General features: G+C 31.1%; 1 protein-coding gene across 1 annotated transcript in view; it reads right to left on the reverse strand.

The window, feature by feature from the left end:
• LOC129231175 (tetratricopeptide repeat protein 21B-like) overlaps nt 1-13,895 on the reverse strand; it is a 97,835-nt gene that overhangs the window by 9,578 nt on the left and 74,362 nt on the right. The window contains exons 28-31 of the mRNA XM_054865422.1: nt 11,426-11,576; nt 8,939-9,097; nt 7,669-7,732; nt 1,584-1,718 (exon numbers count right to left, since the gene is read on the reverse strand). Coding sequence (XP_054721397.1) covers nt 1,584-1,718; nt 7,669-7,732; nt 8,939-9,097; nt 11,426-11,576 — 509 coding nt within the window. The remainder of the gene's footprint in view (nt 1-1,583; nt 1,719-7,668; nt 7,733-8,938; nt 9,098-11,425; nt 11,577-13,895) is intronic.

The raw sequence follows: 13,895 nt of genomic DNA on the forward strand, positions 1-13,895 counted from the left end.
CATAAGTTGCTCGGTATAAATTATTCCTTCAACTTTCTAATCATACTATTCAACCTCAAAGACCTAAATCTTGATTTTTGTACAAGAACTACAGACTGATTTTCTTACACTCAATTAGTTTTATAATAAGGCTTAGCTCTTTGTTCTTATACACAATTGTGTAGTCTGCCCAAATGTTATTTTTTTATTGTTTTAGTAGGGTGCCCTTCAAATAATCCATTATTAAAATTGAGACTATTATTAGCTAGGTTCTTAATCAAACAGAATTCCAAAGACTGCCCTTATCTTAACATAAACATTCAAGGATCAATTACATTAAGATTCAGACACAGTCTCCAAAAATATCCTTTAGGATAAATTGTCCTTAAAAATTTAAACCAGATAAAAAAATTCTCACAGTTCTATTATAATAAGCATCAAGTACATGAACAAATAAGGAGAATCTCCAAATGTCTGCTTTTAAGATAAGGACACAGGCACTAATAGTCTCCATTAGGAACATGAAAGTTTCTAAATGTCTCCCTTAGGATAAGGACCCAGTAAGGAAACTTTCTTAAATATGCAAGTACAGTTATATTGGGTTCAAAAAAGGTTTTTTCATTTGATGGGATGTGTGTAATAGTTTTGAATTCAATGAAAATTTGTTGAAATATTAACACCAGAGCAGGAAACTACTAGAGTAGATGGATATAAAATGGAACAGTAGTCAAAATTGAGTGTCACAAAATTGTGTAGAAAAGGAGGTGAAAGAAGAGAAATAATATAGAAGAAAGGAATAGTTCTTGGTAAGAGCACACAACCATGCATTGCAAGCTGCAGGTTGGCTCAGTGTCTCCCTCTAAAACAACAAGCAAAAACTCTGAGTCTGGTTCCAACTAAAGAAGGATAATAAGGCAAGTTCCATTCACTAAAGTATTTGTGACAACAAAGTAAATTTGACTTGGTCATGGATCATCTTTTGATAATTCCTGTCTCTTGCACTAACACTTGTGCTAGTTCTGCCTACAAGTGACAGAGAGCATATTCCATAGTTCTTACTCCCTGATGCACTTCATGAACTTCAATACCTTCTGCACCCAAAATAGAATAACAATATGCTACTCTTTTTCAGTTTCAAACCAGACACAGACTGATTGCCTGTCTAATGATACTGCTAATCAACTTCAAGTTCATACAATGTGGTTGCACAATGATCAACTATCTCAATAGAATATATCTACAAAATTCTCAATAGGGATTCTTTTCCTTCAATCCTGCTTTACCTCCACATAGTTTTTATTACTCACACATACACATAAAAAGAATTAAGACAACAGTCCTGTTTTCAATTGATCCACCCTTCTAAGAATGATATGCAAATACAATTGTAAAGTGAAAACTGCAAAAAATATGCTAGCAAATAAAAACTTACAACAGGAAGTTACTTCGTTCAAAAGTCAAAAGTATTTACATATTTATAAAGATCTTTAAAAAATACTGTAAATAGTAAACATTGCACAATGTATGAATGCAAACTGATCAGTCTCAATACTAGCTGTAAACATAAATTAAATGTGTAAAATAGGCAAAAAACTAATACATACATATCTGTCATCGGTTAAAATTTCAATAAAATCATTTAAAGCAGCTTCAGCATCTGTTTTAGAATGTTTTGCCAGGAGTATCAAATTATTGAGAATTCTTGTGTTTAAACTTGCACCATATTTTGATTTAAGCTCCTGTGGAAGGAAATTAAAAGAAAGAATTCAAACAATTTGCACACACTAAAAAAAATAAATAATGATTATATATGTAAATGCTAATGTGAAGACCAGCAATATCTTCTGGGCCAGGTGAAACTAGTTTCAATCAATTTTTTAACAGCCAAATAGGAACGTACTGACCATAAATTCAGAAATTTGTATATTTGGGAACAGTCAAACTAAAATTTATATCCGGCTTCAATTCAAAATTACAATTAATAAAAAAAAGTTTGAGAGAAATTTTGTAAAGTTAATATCTAGTTTGCTTAGAAATATATTCAAATTTCTTTTTAATGCAGCACAATCAACTTAAAAATAACACCTAAATATCCTGCATAGATTAATCAAATAAAATTTCTGAATTCTCATTTAATACCATCTTAAAAAAACTATATTATAACCCCCCAAATCATTGTTAACATTACACCAATTTTTCATTTCAAAGGTTTAGATTAAAAACAGAAATATTATTAATAATGACATATAACTGACAGAACATTAATTATCAACTTATATTGATCTTACTACCTTAGTAATTATTTAAACACTTAACACCATTTAGATTCCAAGTTGTATGACTGCACCATGCACACCAACGTACATTAAGTATAAATATGTATATATACGCACATTGTGCAAAGTGGACCCTCTCAATCTTGGATGTCGAGGGAGCAAAAAAAAATTCGAGAAGACAGGTTTCAAGATATAGAGGTTTAAATTTATGTCACAAGCAGCTATCTCATTTTTTTTTTAAATTTGTGGCTGTAATTCTGCATTTAAGAAATTATGTATTCTTTTACAATTTAAATTTATTATTTTGTCTGATTGCTCTTTTAAAATACTAATTTTTTCCTTTATTTTTTTTAACAACTATAATAGCAACTAGTTTATCTGGCCCTCGTTTCTCCAAATGTACGAATTATTCGGGAAAAAATGAAGATTTAAATAAAAATTATTTCTATAGCAAATTTTAAATTATGATAACAAGAATGTAACTATAAGTACACCAAAATTTGTTTTTTATCTTGATTAAAATGCACAACTCAGGCATAAATTGCAAAATAAATTATGAAAATCCAGCAAACACCACTGTATCTGAATTATAATGATAAAGCTTTAGATTGACCAGTGCTTTATTCAAATGACACAAGTGTTTAAACCAGAAGACAATAAAACAATTCTTTAATGAAAAATGTGAAAAAAATTGTTTGCTATTTTTTAAATGTCTTTTAAACTGCTCTATGCACTTTTTCTTAAAATGCAGGGTTTTGTGTAATAAATGGCAAGTCTGCTTATTGAAGTATTTGCTTTGCTTATTACCCATACTACCTGGATTATCTAGATTTTCTATCACCCGTATTGCCAGTGTTCCCAATTAGTCCATACAAAAGAGGCTGGACTGTACTTATATGCTTTATTTACTCAATTTATAGCTGCTTTGTACAATTTTAGGTTAAAAAATTTGTTTATTGCTTTTGATTTTTAATTTGTGTCCTACTACTTTTATGTTCGTATTTTTATCACACACACACACACACACACACACATATATATATATATTAGGATGGTCCTTATTTATATGGGAAATATTTTTTTGAAATTCAACAAGTGACGCCCCCTAGTTTTGTGACACTATGATAAAAAGTAAAGTGTGGTAGAATCCATCTCAATTCAACAAAGGGCGTAACATGACGATCTCCAAATTTTTTGGAATTTAACATATGTTAAAATTCATAAAAAATTGAAAAATGCTTTTTTTTTTTTATTTAGGCCAAAAACATTCCTAAGCCGAGATACAGGTCGCCAAAGACGGCGGTCCTGTCATGATTTCTCACTTGGGATTTTCGTCAAAATCTTTAAAGTACATTATCTCAGAAACAGGGAGAACATATTTTATGGATGGCTGTTTGTTTTATTTAAAAGGATAATTTTTCTTGTTTAAAAAAGTATGCAACATTTTGAAATATGTACTTTAGTTTTTTTTTCCAGTCTTTTGAAAAAAAAAAGTTTGAAATAATGTTTTTGATTTTTCTTAAAAATGCCAATTTCAAAAATTTAAATTTTTTCTACAGTTTATTAGTACTACTGAGCACTTTGTTTCCTGAAAAGGAGAGCTTCCCCTTTTTCGTTCAAGTGATTTTAGAGGCAAATGAAAAAATGAGGGGTTTTAAGGAACTCTTTCTGTAATGGCAGACCTGAAAATTCAAAAAAAAAATCTTGCAACAAGTGACCAGAAAACACTTTTGATTAAGTTATATAGCAAAGTTTTCATTTGGAGTCACCATTTTATTCAGGATATTGAATTTAGTGAGAACAAGATGGCATATTGCACTAAAGAATTCTTTTGGCACTATGTTGAAAGGTTGCGTGGGGAAATGCAGCCAATCGGATGCAGACTGCATTCTTGTTTTCATAAAAATTAAAACTCCTGGATAAAGTGGAGACTCAAAATGAAAATATCGCTATATAACTTCATTAAAAGTGTTCTCCTCGCCACTTGCTGCAAAATTTATTTTTGAATTTTCAGGTCTGTCATTAGGTAAAGAGTTCCTTTAAAAACCCCCATTTTTTCAAATGCCTCTAAAATCTCTTAAACAAAAAAGTGGAAGCTCTCCTTTTCAGGAAACGTAGTGCTCAGTGGTACTAATAAACTGTAAAAAATAAAAAAAATTGAAATTGCTATTTTTGAGAAAAAAAAATCAAAAAAATTATTTTAAACTTTTTTTTAAAAAAAGACTGGAACAACTAAAATTACATATTTCAAAATGTTGCATATATTAATAAACAAGAAAAAATATCCTTTTAAGTAAAACAAATCACAACAAAATATGTTCTACCGTTCTTGAGATAATGTACTTTAAAGATTTTGACGAAAATCCCAAGTGAGAAATCATGACAGGACTGCCATCTTTGGTAACCAGTATCACGGCACAGGAATTCTTTTGGGCAAAACAAAAAAAACAACATATTTCTTAATTTTTTAATGAATTTCAACATATGTGAAATTCAAAAACAATCTGAGACCATCATGTACGCTCCTTGTTGAATTGAGATTGATTCTACCATGTGCAAAATTTGAACTTGATCAGTCATAATAACACATGCCCCTAGGACATTGAACTTTAACATTATTGATAATTTTCCCACAAATCATTGAGTTTTTAGTTCAGACCCAGTACATTGTTTCTCCTGGGTTTGAAAAATGTTTTTACAGAGAGGTAGCACTAAAATTATTTTTTAATAACTTTACATGAACTAAAGATTTTACATTGAATAAGAACAAAACAATGCTTTAGAAACTTTACCTTAATCGTACGCTTTTCTCAATGTATCTCAATTGTGTGCATTTTTTCCCCCCGATAGGCTTGGACTGTCTGTAAAATAAATTACTTTTGTGACTCATATTTGGTAAATTGGTTGTGAAATTCTTCGATTAATTGTGCTTCTCTTTAAGTTGTATCATTCACAACTTTCAGCATTTTAGCAATCTCTCATTCCTTTAAATAGCTTCCTCCATTTTGCCATGAATCAGGATCAAGTAGGAAAAATCCTTTGGTATTTGTAATGTATCAAACAGTTTTATTGACTTGTATTTGATTCTAAAAAGAGGAAGATCTTTATTAAGAAAGTATTCCCAATCACCTATTGTTATCTCAAAATTTTTGTAGTCATTTGACACATCTTCCTTATTCGCAAGCATTTTTTGGAGTAGTCTTTTTCTATCTTCAAAGTTAATTCCTTCATCCAATACTAGTTCATCCCCTAAATACCATAATTGGCATATGAATTTTCCAATCGCTGCTTCTGCTGCATGTTTGTCCTGCTAGTTTTTTAGACACATTATATTATTTAAACGAACCTTGATTGGGTTAGTTGCGAAAAAACCATATCTTCATACAGCATTTAACTGTAAAACAGCATTTAAGTTCTTTCTCTTCATGTAAGGTCAATTTGAATGGTTTCCTAAATATATAAATTTTCAAACAATAAATTTGTTTTGCCACCCATCTGGCTCAGGGATAAGCTCCTGGGTGCCGAAAACATATCCCTCCAAGAGGGACTTCACCAGGAAATATTATTACAAGTTATGAGAATTATCATTAATTTTAAAGGAAAAGATATTTCTCAATTCCGCTTTTTACGAGCAATATGTTATCAACATCGTCTTTTAGAAGTTAAGTGATATGCGACCTTGATTGAAACATTTTAAGTTCTGAAGGATGGAGATCATTCCACAAAATTTTGAAGCTCTTAAATAATGGAACATTGGGTCTAGAACTAAGAAAGGCAAGAACTTCTTTAAAGAGCCACTCTGCCATATGATTTCAAGTGCATGATGACAGCAATCCAAATCTAATATATCACTGTCCAGTTTTTGCTCTAAAAAATTACATGCACAATTTATATGGCCGGTATTGCAAGCCGTTGTATCAAACACTACAGATTGAACAGTTAGCAATAAAGAGCCATCATCTAAGATATCATATACAACTGAAGACATTTCAAACCCAGTACCTGAAGGCATCTCAGGAATTCCAAGTAGCTGTTCAATATTGGGACCTGAAGCCATCACCTTAAGCCTATCGGTGTTCTTTTTCAAGTTACATCTGGAAGTAGCTTTGTATCCCAGTGAATAACTACAAAATTTAAGTTTAGATTCATGAAATTTGATTTTAGCTCTCGAAGATTTTATCTTGTTCTCTTAAGGGATGTACGATGGAACACAAGGTCATTTGGATTTAAATTTACTGCATCAACATAGGCAGTTAATATACGAACATCAGCAGCTTTATCCCTAATATGGCATTTCTCTAACAGTTCTGAAAGGGGAGCAGATATCAATAGTTGTTAAGTTTTTTTGCTTTGCAGTAGACCAGATATAGAAAAAAGATTCAACAGGTTAGGATAAATACCCATTTTGGTTTCTAAATCTTGTGAATCACAAGAAGAATTTGATAATTATAAAGGACTATGTACTGAAATAGAAGAACAATAATTTAAAGTATAGATTTTTACATTATTCCGATCTGGAATTTTTTTAATTTATATTTTAGATATTGAAAATATAGTACATTTTTATGTTAGAGTAATTGCAGATTTTTAAAAAAAATTTATATTTTAAAAATTTCATAAACAATTAAGTATATATATAACGAAAGAACAGAAAATTAAAATATTATTGCAATCACTTATATTTATAGTATTGAAACCTAGCGACCCTATTTGCCACACCCATTAGAGACACAGGAAATTTTGTAAATCTACACCACCAAAGCCTGGAGAAGGCAATTTGTTGTTGCCAAAGAATCATTAATTAATGGCTTAGGCCATTCATTAATGGCCTTTAGAATCCCTTGGGTCCATTTTTGTGGAAAGAAATGTTTCCCTGCCACATGGTTTAGAGCGAGCACAGAAGAGCGATATGGTTGACCCAAGGCCATTGGTTACATGTACCCTCTGTAACATATAAAATTTTACACAATGAAAGTGAGAGAGTGGTCTGTTTGTAAGTAGCAGCATCGACTGAGGTTCAAAATTACTTTAAATATAAAACGTAAGAATGTTTTTACATAAAAATGAGAAAATCTGCAATTTTTTCTTTGAAACTCCAAAAAGGGGGACCCTAGGGGCATGGGTTAATATTTATGGATTGACTTTAAATTTTGCAAGGATCATTTATTTGTATAATGGAAAAAATTTAGAGGGTGTCGCATAAAATATCTACAACTTCAAAAATAAGGACCACCAAAATATATATATATATAATCTCATTTAATGAAGCTTCTTTCTGAAGTGTATTTCTTTTTCAGCTTGAAATGCATTTAAGATGATACACAACTTTAAACACTTGAATGGGTATTAAGACATGAGTACATTAAAACTAAGAGAGTTTATATGTTTAGTAAATAATTGAAAAAAAGCTAACCAGGAGTAATTTCTCAGCAGTACGGATGTTTCCTTCTTGTGAATTGGCTGCTTTTTCTTTAAGTCTAGCAATAGAAATAATAAAAAATCTGTTAAAAACACTAAACAAAAAAGAAAACTAGTAAGAGTTAATGCTTAAAAAAGATTTTGGAAATTAAAATTTACGACAAATATTCTTTATCTAATAAATTAAATTCTATGAAACTATCACCTCAAGAATTCCATAACAATAAACCATATTGTTATTGCTACTACAAAATCAGCTTTGTATACTATAGGCTATTTATAGAGATGAGGAACAAATCTCCTGAATTTGTTTTTTATACATCAGTTTCATTCCTTATCGGATAAACACTTTCAAAATGTGTATACTAGGAAACGAGAACTGTCAACAATAATTGCAGAAGAATTTGCAAGAGCAATTATTTTTAAGTTGCAACACATAACCAAATTCCTTATTTTTTATATTGTAAGAAACGTGTTATAAATTAAATCTATGTATTTATATTACAGCAATTCAATCCGTATCTGACAGACATTTTTAAAGAAAAACAGTAAGTATTATGTAATATTCAATGCAAAATATAAATTGTACAAATGGTCTTTTCCCTGGATTATTATATTTTTTAGGTTGAACTAAATAGTGTAATTGAATTCCCAAAATACATTTTGGATGATTTTTAAAAAATTACCGGGGCATTGACAATTATTAATTTAGTACTTCCATGGGTGGTTTACATTCTTAAAGATGAAGTACTGAAATGTATTAATAAGTTTTAGCAGCTTCAATGATCAATGAACGTAAAATAATAATTTTGAGACACCAGAAATTTAAATTGTGCAACCCATTAAAAGAGAAAGGGAGTGAAAAAACTAAAAATACACTAACACTTTACTTATATATTGGTCAATGATAAGCAGAGTGAAAAATCACAAGTGTTCAAGAAAGGATAATATTGTACAAAAAAAAGCTAATGGTAGACAAAGAATAACAAAACCACAGCATGAGTCTCTGGACATGGCTCCTCTAATGCCATTCATGAATTCCTACTGCAGCTAAAAATCCATATTGCTTACGAATCATAGAATTTTTCCAAATTTTGTACATCTAGTTATAAATATGAAAACATTGAAAAGAATGTGTTTTTTACACACTAGTTAAGCAAACTGCTTAACAATTACCCACACATGGTAGATCCTTTACATTTCATTAGAACTACTTAAAAACAAGTATAATAGTAAAGGGAGATATATCAAACACAATTTCTTACATGAGATCAGCATCAACGTCTACATTTTCAGTTGCAAAATTCTCATTTTCAGGATTAATGCAAATTTCGATCATATGACACAATGATATTTGACCCCACAGTGGTGCACTTCGAGTCTTGTTGAAACATTTGAGAGCATCAGATGTATTTCCAGTGTACCTAAACAATTAATACACATTTATTCAAATGCTGAAAAAAATGCACACAAAAAAACAAGCATTTTTAAATAATTTTCAGCTATAATAATGTATAATAAGTTGATACACCAGTAACAAGTTAACAAATTAAATTTAATTTTGAAAAATACTTTAATAAAAGACAAATTATGCTTTGTTTTCTTTTCATATTCTGGAATAGATAACATTATTTGATGGATTAAATTTTCAATCTTATTTTTAAATAAATTATCATTTCTCCTTTATATTAAGATATATAAAGCATAACTGAACATAAGCTCTAACATTTTGTACATAACATGAATGGACATTACTCCCCCTTATTTTCCAAAAAAAAAAATCTTTTTGTAATTTGATTCCATTTTAAATGCATGAACGAAAAAATGCTAAAGAAGAGATGTCCAGCTGCTTGAGTACAAGATTCAAGCAATAGTTGAAAAGTGGTGTATGCATGATCACAGATCTCTTGATTATTACTGCTGCTTCCGGTTAAACTGGCTCCTTCAGATTCAACAATGCGATTTGAGGGCATAAACCCGTGTGGCTTTAGATATCTTCGTAAAAACACAAGTGCTTAAATCTGCAAACATTAAGACCATAGAATATCATGAAATGGGAACATTTGGCAAACCAATGTCCATTGCACCCAAGTTTACAAATGATTGAACGATGTGCCATGTGTAGGTTGGCACCATCTGTTTGAAAATAAATTTTTGCATGTGTAAGCATCTTCTCAGTTGTGAGTGCCAGGAAGTACTCAGCATGTGGATGCCACTTTCTGCATCCACTGACACCATAGTACTATGTTTCTTTCTAAAAACATCTGAAAATATATTGCTGAAATTACCAATTGCCCACCACACACTTACTTATGGGGGGGTAAAGTGATTTTTTCAGAATGTTGTATGAAATGAAAGAAAGAGGCCTTAACAAAACCAAGCAATGTAACCCGTGTTCTATTATACTAGTCCCAAAATAGAAGTCTGAAAACAGAATGGTAGAAGAAGCAACATACAGGAAACATTGAAGAGGAATGTCAAGGATCTCCCAAGGTTTGAGTAAATAACGACCAAGGTGTTTAAAACTACAGGCAGAAAACAAGTCAAAATAGCACAGGATGTAACAGTTTCCTCATGAAAGAGGCAACCTCTGTAAATTAGATTGTCACCACTTTAAAATGCAATGACCAGTACAAAGACCAATAGCCTTCCTTATATTATTTCTATTCAGACAAACAAAAGGGGTATCAGAACCTTTCCTATCAAGGTGATTAGCTATTTCAATACCTTTGACACCTGAAGACCCAGGTATTCATGAATGTTCAAAAGGTTTTTTTTTTACCAATCTAGTAACAGAAATTTTGTTTCTTGACCTTGCCACTTAAATCATCACCTCACCATCAGAGCAACAGTAGGATATCTTACTCTTACTCTGAAGCTTAAATATCTTACTGTTGCCCTGAGGTGACAATGTAATTTTAGTGCTTCATGGCTATTTTTGACCCTCTATTCATTTTTCACAGCATTTGTTTTCAAGCAGCACATATATTCAAATAGCTAATTCTTCTAGTTGCTAAAATAAACTGTGGCCTTCAGATGTTGACTAATGCACATCTTGCAACAATAAAAGGCTAAATCTTTCTTTAAAATTGTTTGAACTGATTCATGACTCAACCTTAATCCACATGTGTATATTCATGCAGATCATTGAGAGCAGCAAGTTGGTGCTTGTCTCACTTTTTGCAATATTTTCCATCATACTTACAAATTTTTTGGCACAATGTGACTTCTTTTTTGCAGTGTTTCCTGCTGTTCTCAGATTTTTTAACCCACTTGAATATCATACACACACACAGTGGCAGGGAACTATACCCTGGTATTCAAGGTCGGAATGAACGTGAAAAATTTCTTTCACAGCTGTGACATATTTAGCATTTGTAACAAATGCATTGAATGAAAACAAATGATGCTCTACAGTTAACTACTTCATAGCTACTGACATGGTAGACTAGCTAGGGTTAAGATACCTGATTCCACTTCCTACTCCTATAGCCAAATATCATCAATTTCCAAATCATCTGATTTCCATAGGATACTGCATAGATTTTCTTAAAAATTATTCTTTGTGTAAGTTGGTAGGAAAATAAGTCACATAAAGATTTTAAGCTATTAAATAAAAATATATTTATGATATACAAAAAATTGCATTGATTTATTATTTCCCGTAACAAAAATAACATATCAACATGAGAGCACAAAAACTAAACCATTGTATATCGTTAGCCTTGCCTCTAGTCACTTTTAAAGCTTACCATTCATAGAGACCTTTGCAATAATAATACCCAGGGTCAATAACTAAATTAGTAGAAATGTCTTCTGCTTTTTGTAAACATACTTCTGCGTGCTCTAGTTTTCCAAGTCTACGGACAACTTCTATATATCTTGCTATAGCCTCAAAGAAATCTACAGTGGAAATGAGATAAAAATAGTAATACATAAATAAAAGATGAAATTATTTTATATTTCAAAGGATGGGGGGGGGAACATGTGACAATTTTATTCAAGGGAGGAAACTAAAAAACAGTTAACAGAAGATATTTCAAAACCATAAAAATGTTGGAGATCTTTATTTTTTTGTTATGAGCAATTTTCCATCCTTTAAGATTATGGAAACTTTTATTTAGTTTCATATAGTGACTTTTTATTTAGTGTAGAAAAAAAAACGCCTGTTGTAATGAAACAATATGATATTTCAAGGTATAAAGCTAGGTTCAACGTTGTTATAGTCTTTTATTTACCCTGTATACCCTGAAATTCATTTAGATGAGTTCTTATAAAATTTTTACAAAAAGATTGTAAACTGAAAGTTGACATTTTCTCTTCTCACATTATCATTTTGAAAAATACATATATATATTTTTTCAACTGGAATCTTTACCTGACTTCAACTAGCTATTCATCTAGCATATTTTCTTTACTCAGTTAATGATTATTCCAAACAAAGGATTTAATTAAATCTAGAGGTAACAATTGAGAGGGAAATAGTATTATTTTATCAGAAGACTGAACAATAACAAAAAACGGCACTTGTAGATGCAAAAAAGTTTAGAAAAAAGCATTTAAAGAGGTATTTGGTTTCAAAATAAACTACAATTTACTCTCATTTCTTTTAAATCATGATCATTTATTTTAAGTGAATTGATATTTCAGTCTAAAAATAGCATATTATACAGTATGATTCAAAAGGTTTCAAGCGTTTTTTTCCCCCCAATAATATGTATTGACAATACTTTTGTTCTATCAGGTATCGTCTTGGAAAACACTGCCTGTACAGTTACCTGCCTTGCACTTTTAAAGCATTCCCATTTGCAAGACCATACAAAATATGCAACTGTCTCTTCTTCACTTGTGTTCAGTTCTACGCTTTCTGAAATCTATGGCCAAATGACGATCTGTAAGAAAACTTCCATTTTCAGCGTTTTATTACTGTCCAGTAGTTCATCACTTCTTCTCTGCCGATGCATTTGTGTGGGGAAAATTGCTTAGTTAGATAATTTCTCTCACCCCTTCAATGAGTTTCAAAACACCTTGTACAAATTAAAGTAAGAAATGTAAACAGATATAATACATTTTTAAATCAAACATGAAATTAATCACCACAAATTTCATATCAATAATTATTGATGGATTTGGTTCAAGTATTCCACTTTATGTAAAATTCTGGCAATTCAGGAACCACTCTCCCTTTATTCAAGAGAATTTCAGGGTTTGAACTCCACTGAAGGACTGGCAACTTTCCGAGATTTCAGATCTGCTCTTGAAGCCATCAGAAAAGGAGAAAACGCAATTATTTCTGAGGTTATCCACTACCTTGAACTGTTAGAGTCTAAGGAGAAATCATGTGTTCTACAATGGATACCTGCACATGTGAACATCGAGGGAAATGAATGTGCAGACTCCCTGGACAAAAGGGACAGGGCCTTGGTCCAAAAGAGAAAAACTATTACACTTACTGATGCAAATGCTGTAAGCAGACACAGAACTTCAACACATTCATCAAAAAAGCCCCACATTACAGACTTTGATTTTCCTAAGAGGTATCACTCTGACAATTGCAAGACTTAGAACAAATCCTTATAAGGGTATGAAGATCTTAGTAGATCCAGGTAAATCAAGACGTTACATCCAATGCAAACACTGCACTAATATTCCGCTAATGCCCAACCACATCTTGGAGTGTCCTCACCACTAATTCTATGAGATTTGGACTGGCTCCACTCAGCGAGTTGCTACAGGAAGTCCTCTACAGTATGAACGCACCAATACTGGCTGAAGCGGTGATCAAGACGTTTGGTAAAACTTAATGTCCATGGACATGAAGACAACAAACATTCCATTTTATATTTGACACTATTTTTTATCATTTTAATCAGTTTTGACCATCATAGTTTGAACAAACTGTTAATTAAATTACAGGAAAAGTAGAATGGCAGGAATAAACTGGAGCATAAAATATTAATTCACATAATAAAATATTAACCACAATAAACTATACAATAAAATTTTACAACACAATAAAACATTTATCAATAAAAATTACTTCAACAAAAGAACATGATCTAATGCCAAGGTAAAGAAACAACTATCCTGAAATTTGAAAAGCTAAAGTCTATGACAGCCATGTTATTATAGCTGCAACTTATAGCTAACACTATGCTTTGCATAGTTAAATCAATTGAGTAAGCTTTCATATACAGGAGTGTAAAACCTAACAGCTTTTAG

The sequence above is a fragment of the Uloborus diversus genome, chromosome 10, assembly GCF_026930045.1.
Source record: "Uloborus diversus isolate 005 chromosome 10, Udiv.v.3.1, whole genome shotgun sequence".
Classification (NCBI taxonomy): Eukaryota; Metazoa; Arthropoda; class Arachnida; order Araneae; family Uloboridae; genus Uloborus; species Uloborus diversus.